The sequence below is a fragment of the Pinus tabuliformis genome, chromosome X (assembly GCF_031772625.1).
Source record: "Pinus tabuliformis cultivar Carrire ecotype Pingquan chromosome X, CPIR1, whole genome shotgun sequence".
NCBI classification, from domain to species: Eukaryota; Viridiplantae; Streptophyta; class Pinopsida; order Pinales; family Pinaceae; genus Pinus; species Pinus tabuliformis.
Window position 1 is genome coordinate 111,098,005 of NC_142308.1, and position 22,629 is coordinate 111,120,633.

Here is a 22,629-nt window from a genome sequence, read left to right on the forward strand (position 1 = left end):
TTTGAGAATTCTTTAACTTTGCTTTCATTCATTAGAAATCCCAATAGAAATTTAAAACAGTATCGCAAGATTTATATCAGAAACATTTCAACTTGATATTGCTGATACTACAATGAATATATATTCACAATATTCCCATCCCGCTCATCTTCGTCAATTATTTCATTCTGATATCACATCATCCATATCACAACCATTTGTATCATAATATTTCATCGGAAGTAGCTCTTAGCATTTTCTGATAACAAATTGTTGATGCAAAATCTCCGATGTGTTACCTCACTCATTCTCTCATAAAATGCCATATCGCATTTTGCATATCAGAGGTTTTCAGTTGAATATACTTCCATTATCTTGAATCACCGATCTCCGATAATTGACTTCATCAATATTGCGATGTCAACACAATTCTGGACCCGATATGAAATTTAAATCAAGTTCATAAGAAATATCGCGTCCATTCAATCACAATAATGGTAGGGGAATAGTTTTAAAAGTACCGATGTCTCAGATCCGATATGATATTAAATTCTCATAATAAATCTATCGGATCCATTCTTCATCGCATATCGGCGTATCAAGAATCTTACACCCTATACTTAAGTTTGCCGATCGCCGATTTCTTTTGAAGTCCAAAGCCGGTCCCACCTAAGAGCCCAATCGTCCATCGCATAGCGGCTATCGCAAAAATCATATTGGCATTTCTGACATGACTACTTTCCAATATTCCGATATGCCGATATCGCAATCGCTTCATCGCATTTTTATTGATGATCATATCACAATTCTGAAATCGGCAATGTGCGATGTGCGATGTGCAAAAGTACAAAGCACAATGTGACTATTCCCCGATCCTTGATATAACAATTATTCAATATTGTGATCGCTACATCTCATCGCATATATTCTCATCGCGTGTTCTCATATCACAAATTTGCCATTGCATCTTCCAATGCAATAGACTCCAATGCATGCCTCTATGCCATTAACATTTAATCAATATATGGCATATCAGCAAAGGTGAAATTTTGCAGATTTAACTTTAAACATGATGAAGAAACATGCAATGTGAATCATCTGATAAGGCGTTGTGTTATTTTAAAAGCAATCTTAGGTAACCACTATGGTATTAAAGCAATTGATGACAAATTTGCAGCATATTTAAATTATTTTGATTTCTCATATATTTCAGTTTTAAATATATAATTTCTTAATTAAATATGAAATTCAAGACCTCTCTATCTTCGCATTTGAATTTCATTATTTTGGATTTGGTCTTAATTCTAGACAATTTATAAAAAAAATCATGGAATTTATATGAAACTTATAATATTTTGAGAACATTCATTACTGCAAATTCTCATTCTCATTTCTGATGCATTCGTTTTAATTTTGATTCCCCTGAACACAAAGCATTCCCTTTTTTACATTTTACGACTTGCTTTAGTTTAAATAAAATAAATAATTATTTTGGGTTATAAGATTTTGGTTAGTTTGACTTCATGTTTTAATGTTAACTAAAAGAAGAAGTCAGCTAGTATTGGAGAAATTGATACCTTTCAGGTAAGATCAAATGCAATCATCCAATGGTAAGATTCATGTACCCACTTTCATTAATTTCCATTTCGTTACTTTAGTTTCAGTTTTGTTTTTAAATTCTATTGATATATAAATCTGTTTTGCAGCTCTTCATAAAAGCTTTTAATCATCCACCAGATCATATTTTCGAAGTCCTATACTCTTTTCTTGGTTCGCTTATGAGAAGCAGCGATAATCTTTATTGAAACAGCTACACTAGGAAGTTTCTGAACCTTTAATCTGTTTCTTTAAAGCATTCCTTTTATTAGAAAATGATTAAGATGATGCTTTGAAACAAGAAGATTGACATCAGATAGAAAGTTTTCATTATGGCTGAATTTTATCATCACTATTATCTGAAGCCTAAAATGCTTACAACCCTGCAAGGTAAAATTTATCTAAATCTCAACATAAGAAGGAATGATTACATGATTATTTTCCTTTACTTCATTTTGTTGAGACATTGGTATAAACATTCTTGTTAGAGTTTATCTTTCAAAAACTTGGATTTTCCTTTCCACTTTTAAATTTCTTCATTTTTATTTTTGTTTGTTGATTTCTTTTCTCACTTTAGCTTAAGAATTATTTTCCTTTGGTTTTCAGTTTTAATTTTGGTGACTCTGCCATGATTTATATGGAAGGCCTTCTTGTTACCTAACAATGGTCGGCATACATAGGAAAAAATTGTTAATAGTCACCTATTAGATTTTTCTTAAAATCTCTTAATAAAGTTTGTTTTTCTTATTATAAAGGTAGACATACTTAAGGAAGAGATTACCAATCAAGAGAAGTTGACAAAGTATCATAAAATCTGAAAAAATTCTTTTTCATCAAAATTGTAATCATTTTGAGATTTCAATATTTTATTAAGATCTTTCAAAGTTCTATTATCAGTTAAGAAAAGTTATTTTTAACCAAGTAAAGACACTTTACAGCAAAGCACCTTTAACTTTAAAATTGTCATTCTTAACTCTTAAGGAGTCAATGATTCTCCCTGTCTCAAAGAGTCTTATTTTTCTAAAGTGTAATTCAAAAATATATTTAAACTTAGAAGATAAGAGGTATTATCATGAGCCTACTTGCCTTGATCATAGGGGAAAAATAGGCTAACATTACCAACACTACTAAACAAACCAAGGTAATGTCTTATGATTGCAAACAATTATAAGACAAGGGTCTCATCATGAGCCAGCTTGTTCAGTCCAATTATAACTAGTGAATGAAATTGTCAACTTTTTGGCTACCAAACTAGGACCATGGCTTTTAAGAACTAAAAAAAATAAAAAAAAAATAAACATATATAAATGGATTTATCTCTAGATCAATAATTATTAAATAGATGGGATTCTGAATCATTGATGATTAAAAGGTAACCCTATCGAGACTATAGATGTTCACTAGCAGCAATGGCTCTACCTGTGACAAATGAGTATATTTTAAAAACGAAGCTGTAAAGTGACCCGTGCTTTATTTCTACAACTAACTAAGGACTGATATAAAGTTTTGAAATATTTTAATTTACGAGGAATTTTAAGAAAAATTACAGTAAGATGATTCTTGTTTTTATTCAGACTAATGAACCTAGTCAAACATTTAAAAAATAATTCTCTCTTCTTTAATTATTTTTACTTTAATTTTAGGAAAATATCATTAATATCAAATAGAGATAACTGGTTTTTCTTCCATGTGTCATCATTGTCGTGGTAAAACACAACCCCCCCATTTTTTACTTGTTCACTTCAAATAATGGGGACCCTTTCTATAAAAATTTTGGCTAAACGCCTTTTAAGATTTTTATTATGCTAATTATCCTACGATTTTGTTAATTTTTCATTTTCTTTAGATTCTTGTTTTGATTGTTTTGTTAAATCGATTTTTTATAAGCTTTCCATTGATTCTTGTTTTACCTCATTTGGTCAACTAGTTTGTAAATGACACTATTTTGAAGTCTAATCATTTATGTCACCTGGGTTAAAAATGCATAAAATGTACAATATTCCATTTTTGTAATTAAATTAGTTTAATAATGCATTTATTTTAAATATTAACCTCTAGTTAATTATCACTAACATTTTTCATTTTTTACTTATACAACCAAATCACGAAGCATTGGGATTTCAGTGATTTACTCAAATTTTCAAATAAATGACTAATCTCGAAAATCCAGAATGTCAAAATGACTGTAGTTTATTTTATTTTTATTTTTATCAAAGTCATTGTAGTTTAGATAGACAAATTATGTTTTAAATAATCCCATAATTTAACCAAATAATAAATATCATGAAACTCAAATTTAAAAAAATAATAATAATAATAAAATATATCAAATATTTCATAAAAATATTGGGTCCATTAGCAATCACTTGATCGCATGTCGCAATATCGGGTCCATCACAATTTTCATAACATGCACATCTTAAAAACTCCGATATATTTTTTTGGTGATGTGCGATTCTGGTTATTCAACAAAGTCCTTTTTATTGTTTTAAAGAGTCAAAGCTTATTCACATAAGGTTAGGGAAATTCGATTTTATAAATTGAATTCAAACATACGTACATTAAAATGGTTTAGATATTAATTTAAATATTAAAGATTTAATATTAGATTTTAAAATTAATTGAATTAATTAATATATAAGATATAATTAATTTATTTAAATTAAAATTAATTATTAATTAAATTAATATTAAATAGTTAATTGTGTATTAGTTAGTTAGGTTAATATTAATTAATAAATAGTTTATTAAATAATTAGTTTAGTTTATGATTAATCATTAAATTAGAATTAATTATTAGATAATTAAAATCTAATTTAGGATTAGAATTTAATTAAAATTTTGATTTTTTAGCTCAGCAACAGAATTTCCAGAATTATGCCAGATTTGACCCATCAACTTTGGAAGCTCATAGATTCAGTTATACTTGGCCAAATGAGGCCCAAGACGGCTCATTGGAAAGAAAAAATCAAGGAGAATATTTTTAAAGAGGTTTCACTAACAGATTTGGTCATTTATTAAGTTGAAAATCAAGCAGAAGATCAAGCTTGGAATTTTTAAAACAAAATCAATTTTCTGAGTTTTATTTTCTGCATTTTCATTTGTCCAAGCCTCTTCTGAATGCAGATTCATTCGTCAATGATATCCTTGGCCAATTAAACCATCTCAGGCATCAATAGAAAACTTATATTTTATTTTCAATTATTTAATTAATTGCATTTAATTGGATTTGTTTTAATGCCAGAAATGGCATTTTGATTTTATTATTGCATCTTAATTTATTTTGATTTCTTTTTTTCAGGAAAACAGTAAAAGAGATATGGAGAAAAAGATCTCAATCAATGAGAATGCTCCAGCAATTAAAAATGGGAATTTTGAGCAAATAAAATTGATTGGACAGCTTTTTCTTCAACAAACTTTCCTCTCAAAAATACATTTGGAAATATTATAAATAACAGATTGCAGAATGTAAAAAGGGCTACTCTCCTTTGCAATTCTGGAATTCTAAAAGCACTTTTGTGATAAGGATTTAGAGTTGTAGGTGGCAGGAGTGAAATCTCGGATCTGGGGATTATTGAAGTTTTTCTTTTACATTTTGAGTTATGTATAATAAACAGAGTTTGCACTATTGTAGCTCTGGTTTTGAAAGCAAAAACTCAGACATTGTAAAGGACTATTAGAGACCGGAGCTGGAGAAATGGATTCAATAAATTGGTATTTCGAATACTATTGTTTTAAATGCTAGTTTCATTTTATGATGACATAATTGTGTCAATTTACTTACATATTTGTGCACTTTTGTTGGTATGGGTAATTTTTCTCTACTTTATGTTATTATTTATCTTTGCTCTTATGGGCTGAATTCTAATTTTTAAGTAACTATTTACTCATAAATCTATCTTTTAATACGGGTTTAATAAATAGTGATATGTTGAGCACTTTCTCCGCATATTATTGTTTAATAATTCAAGTTACTGATTAAATGATCAAAATCATTCTGCGAACTTTTCCCTGAGTGTTGTTGATTGATTATTTCAGTTGAGAGTTTTCTAAATAGGATGTATTTGGTATTCATAATGTCAGTTAATTGAACTACTTCGTTAGCTTGATATTCATTATAAGCCAGACATATTTAAATCTCACTACTTTAAATATCTTACTCTTGATTGGGTTAGATCTATATCTGCCTAATTGAGATAGGATTAAAATAGTTTCTTTTGCTTGCATCTTAGAATAAGTTTGCATTTAGATTAATTTCTACATTCTTTTAAGTCTTCTTCCCAAAGAAGCAAACTTTAGTTGTGGCTTGGTTGAGCCCTAAATCAGCTTAAAGATCACTTTCTTCCCTGATCAACAAGAGCGTCGATCTGATGTCTCTTCTTCATTGGTGAATGAAAGTCATATTTTAAAGCCATTGGAGATTAAGAGAAGGTAACTGGACCTAGTTGAACCAGTCAGAACCACCATTCTAAAGGGAAAAGGCGCTGCTTTAAGGTCCGGACCGGGTGGTCATCCCCCATGTTGTAGCAATGATTTTCGAGGCTTCAACAGAAAGATGGATCCTTTTGCAGCTTGGCACGTGATGGAGTTGTCAAGAGACATTCAGAGATGAATCAGACATGCAGCTAACTCATGGTCTCTTCATATTGCAGTTTCTTCAGCATCCAGCTTTGGCAGTTTTTCAGGCAATGTTTTTTTAGGATCAACTTGAGAACTTGGAAGAGAGTTCCTGGTTCGTAATTTGGACTTATCATTGAGGGAGGAATGTTAGTCTCACTCACATTAAAAATAATTCTAAGTCCAAATAATTAAATTAATTAAAATTATGAAAGTTAGGATTTAATCCTACCTTTTTAGATTGAGTTTGTTCCTTATGGTTAGGAGTCAATTTAGGCTTAGTTGGTTGAGAGATTCTCTCCAACTAGTTAGGCTCCTAGATTAGTGTGTTGTTGAGATATTTTCTCAAACATAGTGTCTAAGATAGACGTACTATCTTGAGACCAACTTCATCATGTATTTATTTGTACTATTATCATTCTTTGTACATTGGATTGATTAATAATGAGAATGTGAGGAATGTTGTAAGGATGAGGCATTTTCCGCCATGTTTGCTCTATATATGTCTAATATTTATTTTATGAGTGTGAGTGTGTTATTATTTGTTTATTAGTTTTCTACAACCTTCCCAATTTATAAAACCCCCTATTTTCACTAAATATTGTATGTATCCATTTTTTTATTCACATTTTTTATACCCTTTTATTTTTATATCTTTGGTATAGTGACATGATGCCTTTCTTATGACCCCACATACATTCTACAATGCACCTTTCTTCTTTTGATATACATTGTAAATGCATATTAGTTCTCCCACAATGAAATTACTTAATCCACACTCAAGCACATCTCACTATCATTTGTGGCATTTAATGGTCTAAGGCACACAAAGATCAACCATGTTTTAGGAAGATTGATTATGTGCATGTATATAAAATAACATATATATTGATCTATATAATGATGAAAAATCAATTGATGAATCTTTATGAATAGGTTTGCAACAAATAAGGTGTTCAAGCACAAGTCTAGACCCTCTAGATGCAAGACAACTATATACAACCAAGGTTGGGGCCCCAAATCTCAAATCAAGGGTGTAATCCCAACCTACACATGCTTAGAAGAAGAGAATGGACAAGTCCCAACACATGCACTCTAAAGGGAATAACGCGAAAGCATGAAATCACCTTTTGATTCACTATCATCTCACCAATGATATATGGGATATCACTCATAGACTATGTAAAATGAAACAATGGATTGGAGATAACACAAAGGCATTAAATGAATGGACTACAACTGGAACATAAGACAAAATTTTGGTTGTATAGGTGATCTTCTCCATTTGGCTAGCTCAAAAAAATGGTGTATTCCAAAATAAACCTCCAAACGTCTACAAGATTTTCTACATGTTGAAGGAAAGCATTACCTTATCATGCACCTCACTAAAGACAAGGCTTCCTTGCACTCTCATACCTTTGAAATACAATTCTAAAATTTCTAGAGGATATTTTAATTATCCAATTTTAAGGTCACAGCCAAGCCAAACAACACATTGGTGTATGAGACCCCCTTACTTGTGGGACAAGGGATCCACCTCCACATAATGATTTGACTGCTAAGTCAATGAAGGCATACATACTCTACCCCCTCTAGTTTTGAACCTGTGACCTCTTAGGAGGAAAAACATCCTCATAACCATTAGGCCCACTCAAACTAGATATAGTGGATTTCTCCTTAAGTTTTCTTTTACATAATGAGCGATTACATTGGAAGTAACATCATATAGGAAATAGAAACAACCCTGGAAACAATATTAAGAACTAATATCACTTCCTTGAAATAGGAATGACCCTAGCATTTCTATAATCAGAGAATCACTTGAAAATTTAGGCTAAAAATTATTAAAGTAATGTCTTGAACACCAAGAACCAAGAGCCTTATCGCCCTATAACAAAGTGACCTATGCAAGATCAAATTTACAAACAAGATCTGCCAGAGAACATCCATGTACACAATTCTGTCAGAGAACATCCATGTACACAATTCTACCAGAGAAAACATCTATAATACCAAAATTAGTTGAAAAGCATGATATGGGACTTTCAAATTCGAAAACCAGTTGAGAAGCATGGGATCAAACTTCCAAGATTTTATATAACGATTATTTGAACGAAGGTTTTCGCAAGATGAGCTTAAATGTCCAAGGATGAAATGATATGAGAAAATGTTTGCCAGAAATTGAAAATAATCTGTGTTACCCTTATCCACACAATCAAATCTCTTTTGTTGTCCCTTCTAGGCCTTCCCACTCACTGTTTTAGTCTTTGGAAACCTACACAAGGCACCCTACAGCCCACAGTTTCCTACAACAAGAGCTCCAAACTTTGTTCAAGGGTTAACACCCTTTTATCCACCTGCACTAGTCTCTATGCACATCAACTTGAAGAGAAGGCCCTACAATAGGCCTGTTGGCCCTCAAACAGTCCTCCATGCAACATTGCACCTACGGCCCTAAAATCTTACCTCAGACCTGTTATCACATACAGATTTTTATTAAAAATTTATTTATATGGGAAATTTTTGTTTTGGCATTTAAAGTTGCAGTTTATTTTAGGATTTTATATAGGATTATTATTATGATGATTTGAAAATCTCCAATTATCTCCCAAGTCTACTATTTCTCAGCCACACTCCAAATCACAGCATATATCATCAAAGATACCATTGATTCTTTCCACCGCTCATGGTTTTGTTTGTCCTATTAACTGCAACCCAATCAAAATCTTGCGTTGGGTGGGCTCTGTCGTTTCCACAATTTTGGGCTTCTGAACTTGATTCGAGGTGTTGTGAAGAAATTATATGGTGAAAGGAAGATTTCATCCGGATTCAAAGGAAATAGGAGGCTAAATACAGGAAGTACACATTATTGAGCAACATTCCACTTCTTCAAATTGGGCTAATTTTGTTTCAGGGAACTATTCATGCACTTCAGATCCTATACTAGTGCCATCACATGATCATTATACTATAGGTTTACAAGGAATGATTAAACATGAGGTTGGATGGTGGGTTGGTTTGGTAGAGGGTGAAAATGATCCATATGGAAGAACTGTCCATATTGATTCTCAACATGAGAGATATGTTGCCAAGAATTACACTGCAAGGAAGCTTGTTGTAAGAGCTCTAGGAATTCCTTTGTTTCAAATTTTCGTAACAAAAGACAATGATCAAAAATACAAGGAGCAGGTGGTCTACTTGCAGCAGAATGGACAATATGTAGATGATTCCTTTTCAGTATCACCTAAAGCTACTGAAGACTCAGATACTGACACATAGAAAAATGATGATGCAAATGTGGGAGATGAGGGATTGAGATGAGTTCTTAAATTTATTAAAGTTGGGATGCCTGGCCTAAAATTCAAGGCGTTGAAAGTTGTGACTCCAGAACAAGCAAACACGGATATAATCTCAGGGGTTTTTGAGCAGTTAATCTAGGATGTCAATAAAGAGAAGGATGATGAAACTACTGGTGAAGATAAAACTAGAGGTGATCTACATAATGATAAAGCAACTGTAAGAGGCAATAGTGATTTTATGCAGCTTATTAAAATTTTTGCTGCGAAAGTTGCCATTGGTACTCTTTTATAGAGTATTGCAGAAGATGCACCTCCAAGCCTTCCTATATGTGTACTAGCCAAAATAGAGAGAAGGGGTTGTGATTCCTTTTGTTTTCACATTAAGGATGATGGCTCTCGACAATTTGTAAGAGGAAAGCAACTAACACCTACTTGGAAATTTGCAACAGTTGCAAAACATGCATAGATAGATGACCATGTTGGCACTCAACTTAGTGATGATTATGTTTTGCTCGCTCATTGCGCTCAGCTACAAGCTTTTCAACTTTTGGCTTTTAAGTAAATTCCTAAGCTCCGAGATCTAGCATTGGCCAATGTGGGCTCCATTGAAAATGAAATGATATTTGTAAGAGGCTTTATATTTTGTTTGTAGAAGAACTTAAGGATGTTGTCTGTAATAAGATTGCTTAAGAACACTGATCCATGTACAGACCCTGTACTTGAATAAAATCAAGTAGGAAATACTAGGATGTAAAAGACAATGGGCATTCAAGATTTACTTGAGTTGTGATTCCCTATAGTGTACATGTTACTGAAGCAATCTTGTCCAAGCTGGCATCCTTTGCAGGATGTGTTGTGCCATGTATATAGCTAAGGCTGCCAACATAGATGGTTTCCATTTCAATGCTTCATACTCAACCAGGCATCGTTCAAGAAGATAGAATGCTAGCTTCTCAAGCTGACATTTGATTTTGTCAAATGGAAATCCTATGTTCCATGCATTTGGAGATAATAGAACTAAACTAGTACAAGACCTACCCATGGAGTTGCCACTAGAAAGTACTATCAATGTTAAGCAATAAAAAGATCAACATTACCATAAAATAGAGATAGAAAGTTTAATTTGGGATCTTTTGAGATGCAGAGTTCTTAATAAAAAGGAAAAGCCCTGATACATTGGTTCTAGTACCAAAAAAAAATTATTTCAGATTACCAAAGATTAAGATAATAATAAAAACAAATTTCCCATTCCAGTCATAAACAAAATGCTGAATAAACTTCATGAAACCAAATATTTCTCAAAATTAGACCTTAGATAAAGGAATTATCAACTCACAGTACAACTGGATTTTGCAAAACAATATTTAGTACTCATGAAGGACATTACAAATTCAAGGGTAATTTCATTCAGTTTAACCAAAGTTCTTAATTCTAAGCAATCATGAATGGCCTTTTCCAACCATATCTTAAAAAAAATTTATTTATACACTTTGATTATTTTCTCATCTGTAGCAAATCATGAAAAGAACACTTTAAACACAATTAACAAGTATTGACCATCTTGGCAGAAACCATAATTTATTTTGATTTGTCCTTTTGTTAAAGTGAAGATGGAATACTTAGGCCACATAGTCTCAAAATAAAGAGTCAAAGTTGATCTTAAAAAAATGAAAACAATCAGATAAAGACCATAACTGAAAAACATCTCTTTTATATATCGAACTATTTTATCCCCGAATTGGAATAAAAATCAGAATATAACTTATCTTATAATGTATGTCATTTTATAGTTTGAAACATAGCTTAGCATGTTGAGTGGCTTTCCTCTCAAAGGGATGGTTGTGCTTTAAAAAAGTTGCAAAACCATGGAGTTTCTTATCATTATGAGTTATGAAAATGAGCACCTAATTCTCTGCCACAATCTTTTCCTATACTAACAAGAATAGAATTGAAGAACCTATCCAACTGAATCAGTATATTGTTAACTGCCATGCCCCTAGCCATATGTAGTTCTCTCATGTACATCATATACAATTATGTACACTATCTAAAGTTGATCTAAGCCCACAGGTTGAAACATAATATCCAATCAATATATCATGTAAATTTGTCCTGCAAAATAAAGAGTGACGCAGAAGACTTCTAACATCCGTTCTCATCATTCACAAGACAAGCTTTCTTGTCAGTTCCATGAAGAAATATGGTAAACCAATGAGCCGATGACTTTACTTGAGTTCTGATTCAAGATTTAATTGAGTTATGATTCTCTATAGTGTGCATGTTTCTGAAGTAGTCTTGTCCAAGTTGGCATCCTTTGCAAGAAGTCTTGTGCCATGTATATAGCTGAGGCTACTAGCATAGATGGTTTCCATTTCAATGCTTCACACTCAACCAGGCATAGTTCAAGAAGATAGAATGCCAGCTTCTCAAGCTGATCCATGGAAAAAAACCCAAAAGAGCATTAAATTTATAAAGATCCCATTTGTGGAAGCTTACAGTTAGAACAAAATATAATGCAACACATCGAAAATACAATGCATTTCATAACGTAAGTGAGGCTCAATGCCATTTGAATATTCATCAAAATTTCAAGCAAAGTAGAATACCTGTTTATGAGCCTAAGCAGCCTTCAGAAACCTTTTCATGAAAACAAAGGGAGTTGGTACAACCAAATTTAATCTTAATTTTTTGAGCATCAATTTCTCCTGAAGAAAATGAAAGATACCATAAACATGAGCAAAGATAACAATTCCAAATATGAATTATTTGAACAATTGGAAATATAAAGCTTGAAATATGGGAGACAAGTATGACATAATAATGTGAGAAAACAAAATCTCACCATGGAGAGAAATTCATGACGTGTGTAAACATTGTTTGAGATTGTAATAAGTTCCTTAACCTGTAAAGCCCTTAAGGAAAATGAGTTAGAATGTGAAGCCTTATTCTAGATGCTAAATCAAGGGCACATGAAACAAGTTTTTAGTCAAAACAAATCAATACAAATTTCAGCGTAACAACGAACTTTCCCTCTTGTCATTGTTTACCATCTTGGGAGCCCAAATTTCTTCATATTTGGCAACAACTAGCATGGCATTCAACCCCACTAGTCGAATATCATTTCTCGTAATAGTGTACACCACAGAAAGAAATCTATCAATCAGGTTAATCATGAGAAAACATTTCTCATCCATTAAGTCAAATTTTAGATGCACCTATAAGTGCAAATTGTTTATGTTAGAAAATCATCAACGGAAAGGTACAAAAAAAATATTATTATTACAGAAACAAATAGATATCAATATGTATTAATAAAGTACATCAATCAGTTAGTCAATAAGTATTTCTCGCATCTTCTGGTTGACATCAACTTGGCTTGACATGTAGTTTGATTATAGATTGTTGCATGCCTGCAATACAACAAACACAGAAGACCAAAATAGAAACAAATTAGACATACAGCTATTTATTCAGAGTTGAATCTAAACTATAGACATGGATCAAGGCTTGCATCAATTCTTGACCTAATGTCCTCATTCATAAATTATAACCTTCCATGATGCTTAAGTGGGCACTTTAATTCTCCAGTGGAGATATTCATGTATGGCACAGACACACGCTACTCACATGTAATCACTGCATACTATATGCAGTGAAAGTCTAGTGTCTAATTAAATTGTTTAAATGAAGTGTATTCTTCCAATACAAGATGTTGTTATTTCGAATAGAACAAAAACAGTTTGCAAGGCTCCCATGACAAAAGGGACATACCTCTGTATACCAATAGAAATGGTAAATGTCTTGAACATATTCAACTACAGCAAGTTTATTTTCATTATCTTCTTCGTCAATGTTGGGCAAGTCCCCTTCCTCTTCCATGACATCCCGCTCAATGGCTCTAGATGCAAGTTGTTTAATAGAAACCATTGGATGGAAATTGGAGCTATGGATTAGATAAACCCTTCACTTGCTTTTGCAAAAGAACAAAGTAAAACTCTGTGAATAAAAAGTACCATCTACACATTCTAAAATAAGAGCAGTGGACCAAATGCTCCTAACCTCACTTCTGGCAGTCAGTGTTGATGTAAAATATCATGGAAGTCTTATCTTCCTTTTTGATGCATCAGTCATTGGCATTCTTCTTGAGACACCTTTAGCTACAGGTGGGCAGAACCTAGACTTGGATGCATTTGAAGCAGCTTTTAATGAGATGTCAACATTTGAAGGCCTTGGTGGTCTCCTTGAAGCTAAAGTACATTTGCTAGAGAGGCCAGTAGTAGAAGGCCTCCCTGAAGCTGAAGCGTGTTTACCTAAGAGGCCAGTAGTAGAAGACCTCCCTGAAGCTGAAATGTTTTTATTAGAGAGACAGTAGTAGAAGTCGTGCGTTGTATCCTTGAACTTGATGGATCATTACTTGAGACCTCAACATTCGAAATCCTGGGTAGTTTTCCTAAAACTGAAACCATCCCAACTAAACAAGCAAGCAAAGAGCCCTGTTATTGACCTCAATATATCCACATGCAGTTACCGATTTGAAACAGAGACCAACATATAAATCTCAGTAGTAGTGAACTCAAATCATTCACCTCATGCTACATACTAACATCTGGGGATTGATATATGATAAATAAATTAGATAATTGTTTAATCACAAACAATTTATACAACCATGGATGATGTACATACCATGGACGATGACTTTGTTGTAGCACTCATATTCTTGACATCGACACCAAACCTCCTACACACCCAATTCTAATTGTTAACTCTAATTGGTAAGAACCCCAAAATATCTGCAAAAGACCAGAGCATCAGATTGGGAAGTTGAATCTACCTTGGCATTTTCTTATCAGCAAGCTGATTCTGCTTCCTAGATTTCCTGTGGACATAGAATTACACACCCAAAGCATCACATACAACATTTTTCTTCATCAGCCCCCACTAGAAGAGGGTTTAAAATGCTTGAATAAGAATATGGCTAGAGAAAAATGCTTGACCAGAGAGGCTAAACTCACAATCAAAACTTCTTTATAAAACTGAAGTTTCCACTATGTGCTGATAAAACATGAGTACTACATAAGGGTTTTGCAAATTAAAAAAAAATACATATGTTCTAGGAATGAAAAATCATGCTTACTCTAGCTTGATCTCATCACCCCCATTAGGTTTTGAAGCATGGCACACTAGGTTCCCAATGTCTAATAAAACCCTTCTAGGCCTCGTTTCGGCCCGTGTCACCACTACATCACAGAGCATGCATATAACCTCTATCAAATCGATCTCTGTTTTACACTAGTCATATAGAGCCATTGATATTCATATAAACACTAATAAAGATGTACTACATATTTGCTGATATTAGGTTTTGGTATGGGGTTTGACCAACAAAATACTGTAAAATACCTTTGCTAGCCATGGGCCTGTTGGGCTTTGCCGCCCTATTTTCGATTCCAATTTTGGTTTGTTGAAAAGACAAACACAAAGCATTCAATAACTATTGAACAATAAAACCCCTCCAAAACTAATAAGGAAGCCATAACTGAGCGTGATCTTGACCTTAAACATAAAATCAAATTGAAATTTAAGAAAATACACCAATACCAGTAGTGAAGAGAGATCTGCTCTTGAGATGGCCAATAATAGACTTCTTGTAACTGTTTGACAAGCAAGGCATGATTTGATTATAGCCATCATTTCCTTACATGCTTCTATCATTTCTTTGAATAAGCCCTTGATCAATCCTAGATGCAACTCCAGAGAGTTATAGATATAGCTCAACAAACGCTTCAAATTTGGCAGAAATGAGAAATCTTACAAAAGGTGAGGATAAGGCTACAAACAATCTACCTTGGAGGTATTTTGAGTATATATAGTTTGCTTTCAGAAGAGCCCAGAACAGAGGCTTAAATGAGCATCATATTATTCTAGAAACCATAGAGAGATAACACAATAATGTCCTCCAACTTTACTCAGAATAATCCCAAATTTTGTCCACAGAGATGCCATTGAAAATACTTAGGTCAAATACCACTGAGGGCCCAAATAGGTCCCATAACAGGCTTGAAATTAATACAAAAATGCCTCAGAAAGGTCGAGAAGGGCTAGTCTATGTCTTAAATGAGACAAAAGGAAATGCAAGATAGATATGAATTAGCCTCATAAAATAAATCATTTCATAATGACCCAAGATCCTTTCAAATTGATTCATAAGTGCTGAGTAACAAGGGTATGAACTACATGATATTCAAAGTGTGATATTCAAATTGATTCAGAAGTGTCCTTTCAAAGTGCTTATGTAGTTAATATCATTTACTGCAATAATTCAAGAATTATAAAATCTTACCAGTCATCTTGGAGATTTTGGGATAATGGAGAGACCAATAAGTAACAGAAAACTAAGAACTAGCTCTACAACACCTCCCATTGACAACCTGCCTCGCTTAACAACACATATTTTTTTCTTCTAGTTGTGTTCCTAGGAGAGATCATAGGTATATTTTGTATGAAATTTTGTGAAAAGTGGCCACCAAGTGGCCTTATTTTCCTTTTTGGAGGTGATATGTCATGCTATAAGCACTTTTCTATGTATTTTCATTTTCCAAACCATGAAATAGAAACGTGTACATTCTTTCTTTAGAAAAATAAAATCAATTAAAATTTCCATACCATTCGCCCTATTGAATTCTTATCAATCCAAAATTTGCAAAAAGTCAAATACCATTCACCTTAAAATAGCCCTTGGATCATAAGCACACATTGCAAGGCCCATAAAACACATATATATCAATGTAGGAAAAAATAAGAAAGCAAAGTGCCATCATCCAAACAATCTACCAAAAGCACATATCTCAATAAAGTTGCAAACAATTTAAAAACAAGCTACCATCACATTTCCAAAAGCCTTTATAGATAGTAATTAATGTTAATGTCGTTTAGTGAAAGCAATGGAAGGAAATGCCCAAAATATGATTGAGGACTCAATTGACAATAATAACCAAGTGCAATTTAACTGTTGTAGACCCCATGCGTATGGCCAAAACATAAATACTTCCAAAAAGACTTTGATGGCACATTTGAACTACAGACTCTGATTTATATGTCCAATTTAAAAAATAGGAAAGCCAACTACCACATAAAAATTCAAAATAAAATTCACTTCATGGGCTAGACATTGCTCTGGTGTAAATCTATTGACTTGAGTGAGCAGAAACCATCCTGACTGAAGTTCATGCCATCAGATCCTTGATATCCTTTCTAGGAAGCGAACCATTAATCTAAAAATTCAAGGAAAATGTTAACATTAGTGAGAAGAACCACATACTTATCCACAAAACATATTCGTGAAAAAGGAACCACCTCTTCTTGTTTTTCATGATTAAATGGACCAACTTCAGAGGGACTGTTGATGCCTCGAAAATCGCTGCAACAACATTGGGGGATAACCACCCGGTCCGGACCTTAAAAGCAGCTCCTTTTCCGTTTGGTGTGGTGGCTCCGACTGTTCATCTAGGTCCAGTTACCTTCTCCCTATTGCTATTGGTTTATAATGTATCTTTAACTACCAATAGACAGGGACATCAGATCACTTCTTCTTGCTGATCAGGCAAGAGAATGAACCTTAAGCTGATTTGGGTTCAGCCAAGCCACAACTAAATTTTTGCCTCTTTTAGGAGAGGACTTAAAAGAATGCAAAATTACTCTAAATGCAAGCTTATTCTATGATGCAAGCAAAAGAAACTAATCTAAATCCTATCTTAATTAGGCAGATATAGATCTAACCCAACTAAGAGCAAGATAATTAAAATATTAGGATTTAAAAATGTCTTGTTTATAATGAATATCAAGTTAATGAAGTAGTTCAATTAACTGATATTATGGTTACCAAAACACATTCTATTGAGACCTTAAAACTGAAATAATAAATCAACAACATTCAGGAAGTAGTTCTCAAAATGATATTGATTATTAAATCAATAAATCCAATAATTGAATAATGATATGTAGAAATAGTTCACACACATTATTATTCAATAAATCAGTTTCATAAGACAGATTTCAGAGTAAGTAGTTACTCCAAAATGAGAAATTAATCCATAAAAACAGAGATACATAATAACAAGATTGAGACAAATTACCCATATTGACAATAGTGCACAAACATGAATAAAATGACACATTCATATCACCATAAAATTAAAACTGATATTTGAAACAGTAGTATTAGAAATACCAATTTATTGCATCCATTTCTCTGTCGTTGGTCTCCAACAGCCCTTTACATTGCTTGGACTTCTGCCTTTAAAACTAGAGCCACAAGAGTGCAAGCTTTGTTCTTCATGCATAATTCAATATACAAAGGGAAAATCCTCAATAATCCCCAGATCTGAGATTTTTCACTCCTCCCTTCTACAATTCTAAATTCCAATTACAATAGTGCTTTTAGAAGCTCTAAAATTGCAGAGGAGAGCAGCCCTTTTTTACATTCTGCAATCTGTTATTTATAATATTTGTGAAGGAATTTTTGGAGAGGAGAGTTTGTTGAAGAGAAATCTGCCAAATATAATTTTAATTGCTCCTAATTCTGATCTTCAATTGCTGGAGCATTCTCATTGCTTGAAATCCTTTTCTCCATATCTTTTCCACTGTTTTCCTGCAAAAGAAATCAAAATAAATTAAAATGCAATCAAAATATCATTTCTGGCAATTAAATCCAATCCAATCAAATTCTATTTAAATAAATAATTAAAAACAAAATATAAGCTCTGTATTGATGCTTGGAATGGTTTGATTGGTAAATGATATCATTGACCAATGGATCTGCAATTAGAAGAGGCTTTGGAGAAATGAAATTGAAAACAATAACTCAGAAAATTGATTTTGTTTTCAAAATTCGGAGCCTGATCTTCTGCCTGATTTTTGGCCCAATAAATGATCAAATCTGTTGGTGAAACCTCCTTCAAAATGTTCTCCTTGATTTTCTCTTTCCAATGAGCCGTCCTGGGCCTCATTTGGCCAAGTATAACTCATTCTATGAGCTTCCAAAGTTGATGAGTCAAATTTGGCATGAATCTGGAAATTCTGTTGCTGGGCTAAAAATGAGAATTTGAATTAAAAATTAAATCCTAAATTAGTCCCTAATTAATTCTAAAACTATTTATTAATTTAACTAACTAATGATTTATAAACAAATCCATTCTTAATTAAAAACTAATCAATATTAATCTAATTAAAAAAACTAATTATTATTAATCTAAATGATATTTAAATTTTAATTTAATCAAATTAATTAAATGTTATTAATTAATTGATCTGATTAATTTAAAATTTATTAATTAAATATTATATATTAATTTAAATAATATAATAAATTACATTTTATTTTAAATAATATAATACATTACGTATATTAATATAAACTAATTAATATTACAAATACAACTCAACCATATTAACATATCTAATATATATATAAAATACCAAAACTTACCATATACGTTAAATAACTAACCTACATCATACGTAAGAGTCCATGAAAACAAGTCGTTTGAACCACTTATAAAACTTGTTTTTATTCGTTTTCGCATCGGCACTTGGGAGAATGGCGGGGTTCATTAAAACGTATCAAGTGAACTTCCCCGATGCGATATCGCATCGGGGTTATGGATGTTATGATGTGTATTGCGAACAAGACTTCAAGAGTTCCAACCCGATATCGCATTGAATTTTTGTCTTTTAAACTTCGCTTTAATGCGTCATGCCGACATGTCTTTCGGGGGTTTTTAAAATTTCGACAATCGGGAGAATGGAAGGGTTCATAAAAATGTGTTAATGAACTTCCCCGATGCGATATTCCATTTTCGCTTATCGGCACTTCGCATCGGGAAGGGTAATGAGGTTTTTAAAACTGTGTTAATACAAAAGTCCCGATGCGATATGTTTTTTTAATTTTTTATATTTTTCATATATTAAATTTTAATTTAATTAAATTAATTATATTTTTAAATAATAATTAATTTAATTAATTTAAGATTTAATATTAAAAGTTAATTTTTTATTTTGGTTTATTTTATTTTAAAGAATTTTAGTTGAGTTGTGAAATTATCTAAACTACAGCCACTTGAATGTTTGGATTTTGAGATTAGGATTTGATTTGGAAATTGGAGTGAATTTCTTAAAATCCTGATAATTAATAATTTGGCTGCATATCTAAAAATGAAAAATGTTAGTAAAAACTCGCTACAGGTTAATATTTAAAGTGAATGCCTTATTGAACTAATTTATTTACAAAATGCAATATCGTACATTTTATGCAATTTTAACCCAGGCTAGATAAATGATGAGACTTCAAAGGAGTGCCATTTTCAAACCAGTTGACCAAATGAGGCGAAACAAGCATCAATGAGAAGCTTATAAAAAATCGATTCTAACAAAGCAATCAAAACAAGAATCCAAAGAAAACTAAAAATTAACGAAAGCGTAGGGCAATTAACTAAAATAAAAATAAAAAAAGTGCTTAGCCAAAATTTTTATAGAAAGGGTCCCCATTATTCGAAGCGGACGCATCAATAATGGGGGGTGTTGTGTTTTTACCACAACAATTGGCGACACACGGGAGAAGAACCAGTTATCTCTTTTTGTTATGAATGAGATTTTCCTAAAATTAAAGTAAAAATAATTAAAGAAGAGAAAATATTGCGTGAAATGCTTGACTAGGTTCATTAGTCTGACTAAAAGTAAGAATCATCTAACTGTAATTTTTCTTAAAATTTCTCATAAATTAAAATATTTCAAAACTCTATATCAGTCATTAATTAGCTGAAGGGATAAAGCAGGGGTAACTTTACAGCTTAGCTTTTAAGATATACTCATTTGTCACAGGTAGAGCCACTGTTGCCAGCAAACATCTATAGTCTCGACAGGGTTACCTTTTAATCATAAATGATTCAGAATCCCATCTGTTTAAGAATTATTGATCTAGAGATAAATCCATTTATATATGTTTATTTTCTTTTTATTTTTTATTTTATTATTATTATTATTATTTATTTTTTTATTTTTTTATTTATTTATTAAATCTTAAAAGCCATTGTCCTAGTATGGTAGCCAGATAGTTGACAATGCCATTCACTGGTTAAAATTGGACTGAACAAGCTGGCTCGTGATGAGACCCCTTGTCTTATAATTGTTTGCAATCATAAGTCATTACCCTGGTTTGTTTAGCAGTGTTGGTAATGTCAGCCTATTTTTCCCCTATGATCATGGTAAGCAGGCTCATGATGAGACCTCTTATCTTTTAAGTTTAAATATATTTCTGGATTATACTCTAGAAAAATAAAACTCTTTGGGACAGGGAGAATCATTGACTCCTTAAGAGTTAAGAATGACAATTTCAGAGTTAAAGGTGCTTTGCTGTAAAGTGTCTTTACTTGGTTAAAAATAACTTTTCTTGACTGATAATAGAACTCTGAAAGATCCTAATGAAATTTTGAAATCTCAAAATGATTACAATATGATGAAAAATAAATTTTTCAGATTTTATGATACTTTGCCAACTTCTCTTGATTGGTAATCTCTTCCTTAAGTATGTCTACCTCTATAACAAGAAAATCAAACTTCATTAAGAGATTTAAGAAGAGCTAATAGGTGACTATTAACAATTTTTCTCCATGTATCCTGACCATTATTAGGTAACCAATAGGCCTTCCATATAAATGATGGCAAAGTCACCAAAATCAAAGCTGAAATCTGAAGGAAAAGAATTCTTATGCTAAAGTGAGAAAAGAAATCAACAACAAAAATAAAAACAAAGAAATCTCTAAAAATGGAAAGGAAAATCCAAGTTTTGCAAGATAAACTCAAACAAGAATGTTTATACCAATGCCTCAACAATATGAAGAAAAAGAAAATAATCATGTAATCATTTCTTCCTATGTCGAGATTTTAGAGAACATACCTTGCAGAGTTGTGAATGCTTTAGGCTTTTAGATAACAGTGATCGTAAAATTCAGCCACAATGAATAATTTCTGTTTGATATGAGTCTTCTTGTTCCCAAACATCATCTTAATCATTTTCTAAAAGAAAAAGAATGCTTAAAGAAACAGATTAAAGGTTCAGAAACTTCCTGGTGTAGCTGTTTCGATGAAGATTATCGCTGCTTATTGAAATAAAGCCAGGAGAAGAGTATGGACTTTGAAAATATGATTCGGCAGAAGATTGAAAAATTTTGTGAAGAGCTGCAAAACAGAGTTTTATATCAGCATAATTTAAAAACAAAAAATGAAACTAGAGTGATGAAATGGAAATTAATGAAAGTGGGTACATGAATTTTACCATTGGATAATTTCTTTTGATCTTACCTGAAAGGTATCAGTTTCTCCAAACTAGCTGACTCCTTATTTTAATTAACATTAAAAACATGAAGAAGTCAAACTAACCAAAATCATATAACCCCAAAATCATTATTTATTTTATTTAAACTAAAGCAAGCAGTAAAAAATGGAATGCTTAGTGCTCAAAGGAATTGAAATTAAAGCAAATGCATCAAAAATGAGAATGAGAATTTGCAGCAATGACTATTTCTCAAAATATCACAAGTTTCATATAAATTCCATGATTTTATAAATAGTTCGGAATTAAGACCAAATCTACGATAATAAAATTTAAATATGAAGATAGAGAGGTCTTGAATTCCATTTTTAATTATGGAATTATATATTTAAACTAAAATGTATGAGAAATTGAAATAATTTGGATATGCTGCAAATTGGTCATTAACTGCTTTCTTACCATAGTGGTTACCCAAGCTCGCTTTTAAAATAACACATTGCCGTATCGGATGATTCACATAACATGTTTCTTCACCATGCTTCAAATTTAATCTGCAGAACTTCACCTTTATTGCTATGCCATATATCGATTAAATGTTAATGGCTCATAGGCATGCATTGGAAGTTATTGCATCGGAGATTGCAATGGCAAATTGCCGATAAGAACATGTGAAATGAAATGAAACGATCGCATCATTAAAGAAATATTATATCGGGGATCAGAGAATAAATTGCATCGTGCTTCCCATATTGCAAAATACACATTGTAGATTCAGAGAAGTGACGTGAGCATAAAAATGTGATGAAATGA

General features: G+C 32.2%; 1 protein-coding gene across 1 annotated transcript; it reads right to left on the bottom strand.

The window, feature by feature from the left end:
- Positions 1-12,109: 12,109 nt before the first annotated feature.
- LOC149138668 (cyclin-B2-4-like) lies at positions 12,110-13,418 on the bottom strand. The gene is made up of 4 exons (XM_089450452.1): positions 13,263-13,418; positions 12,539-12,706; positions 12,334-12,393; positions 12,110-12,196 (listed from the first exon to the last, which is right to left on the bottom strand). Exons 1-4 carry the CDS (start codon positions 13,416-13,418, stop codon positions 12,110-12,112), a joined length of 471 nt encoding a protein of 156 aa, XP_089306578.1.
- Between the last annotated feature and the right edge of the window lie 9,211 nt (positions 13,419-22,629).

Bases quoted from the DNA above. Each gene is read 5' to 3' on its own strand.
- LOC149138668 (XM_089450452.1), bottom strand. From the start codon at position 13,418: ATGGTTTCTATTAAACAACTTGCATCTAGAGCCATTGAGCGGGATGTC. The intron at 12,394-12,538 runs GTAAACAATGAC...AGGGCTTTACAG, and splicing joins AAATTTGGGCTCCCAAGATG to GTTAAGGAACTTATTACAAT. The intron at 12,197-12,333 runs GTGAGATTTTGT...CATTTTCTTCAG, and splicing joins GTCATGAATTTCTCTCCATG to GAGAAATTGATGCTCAAAAA.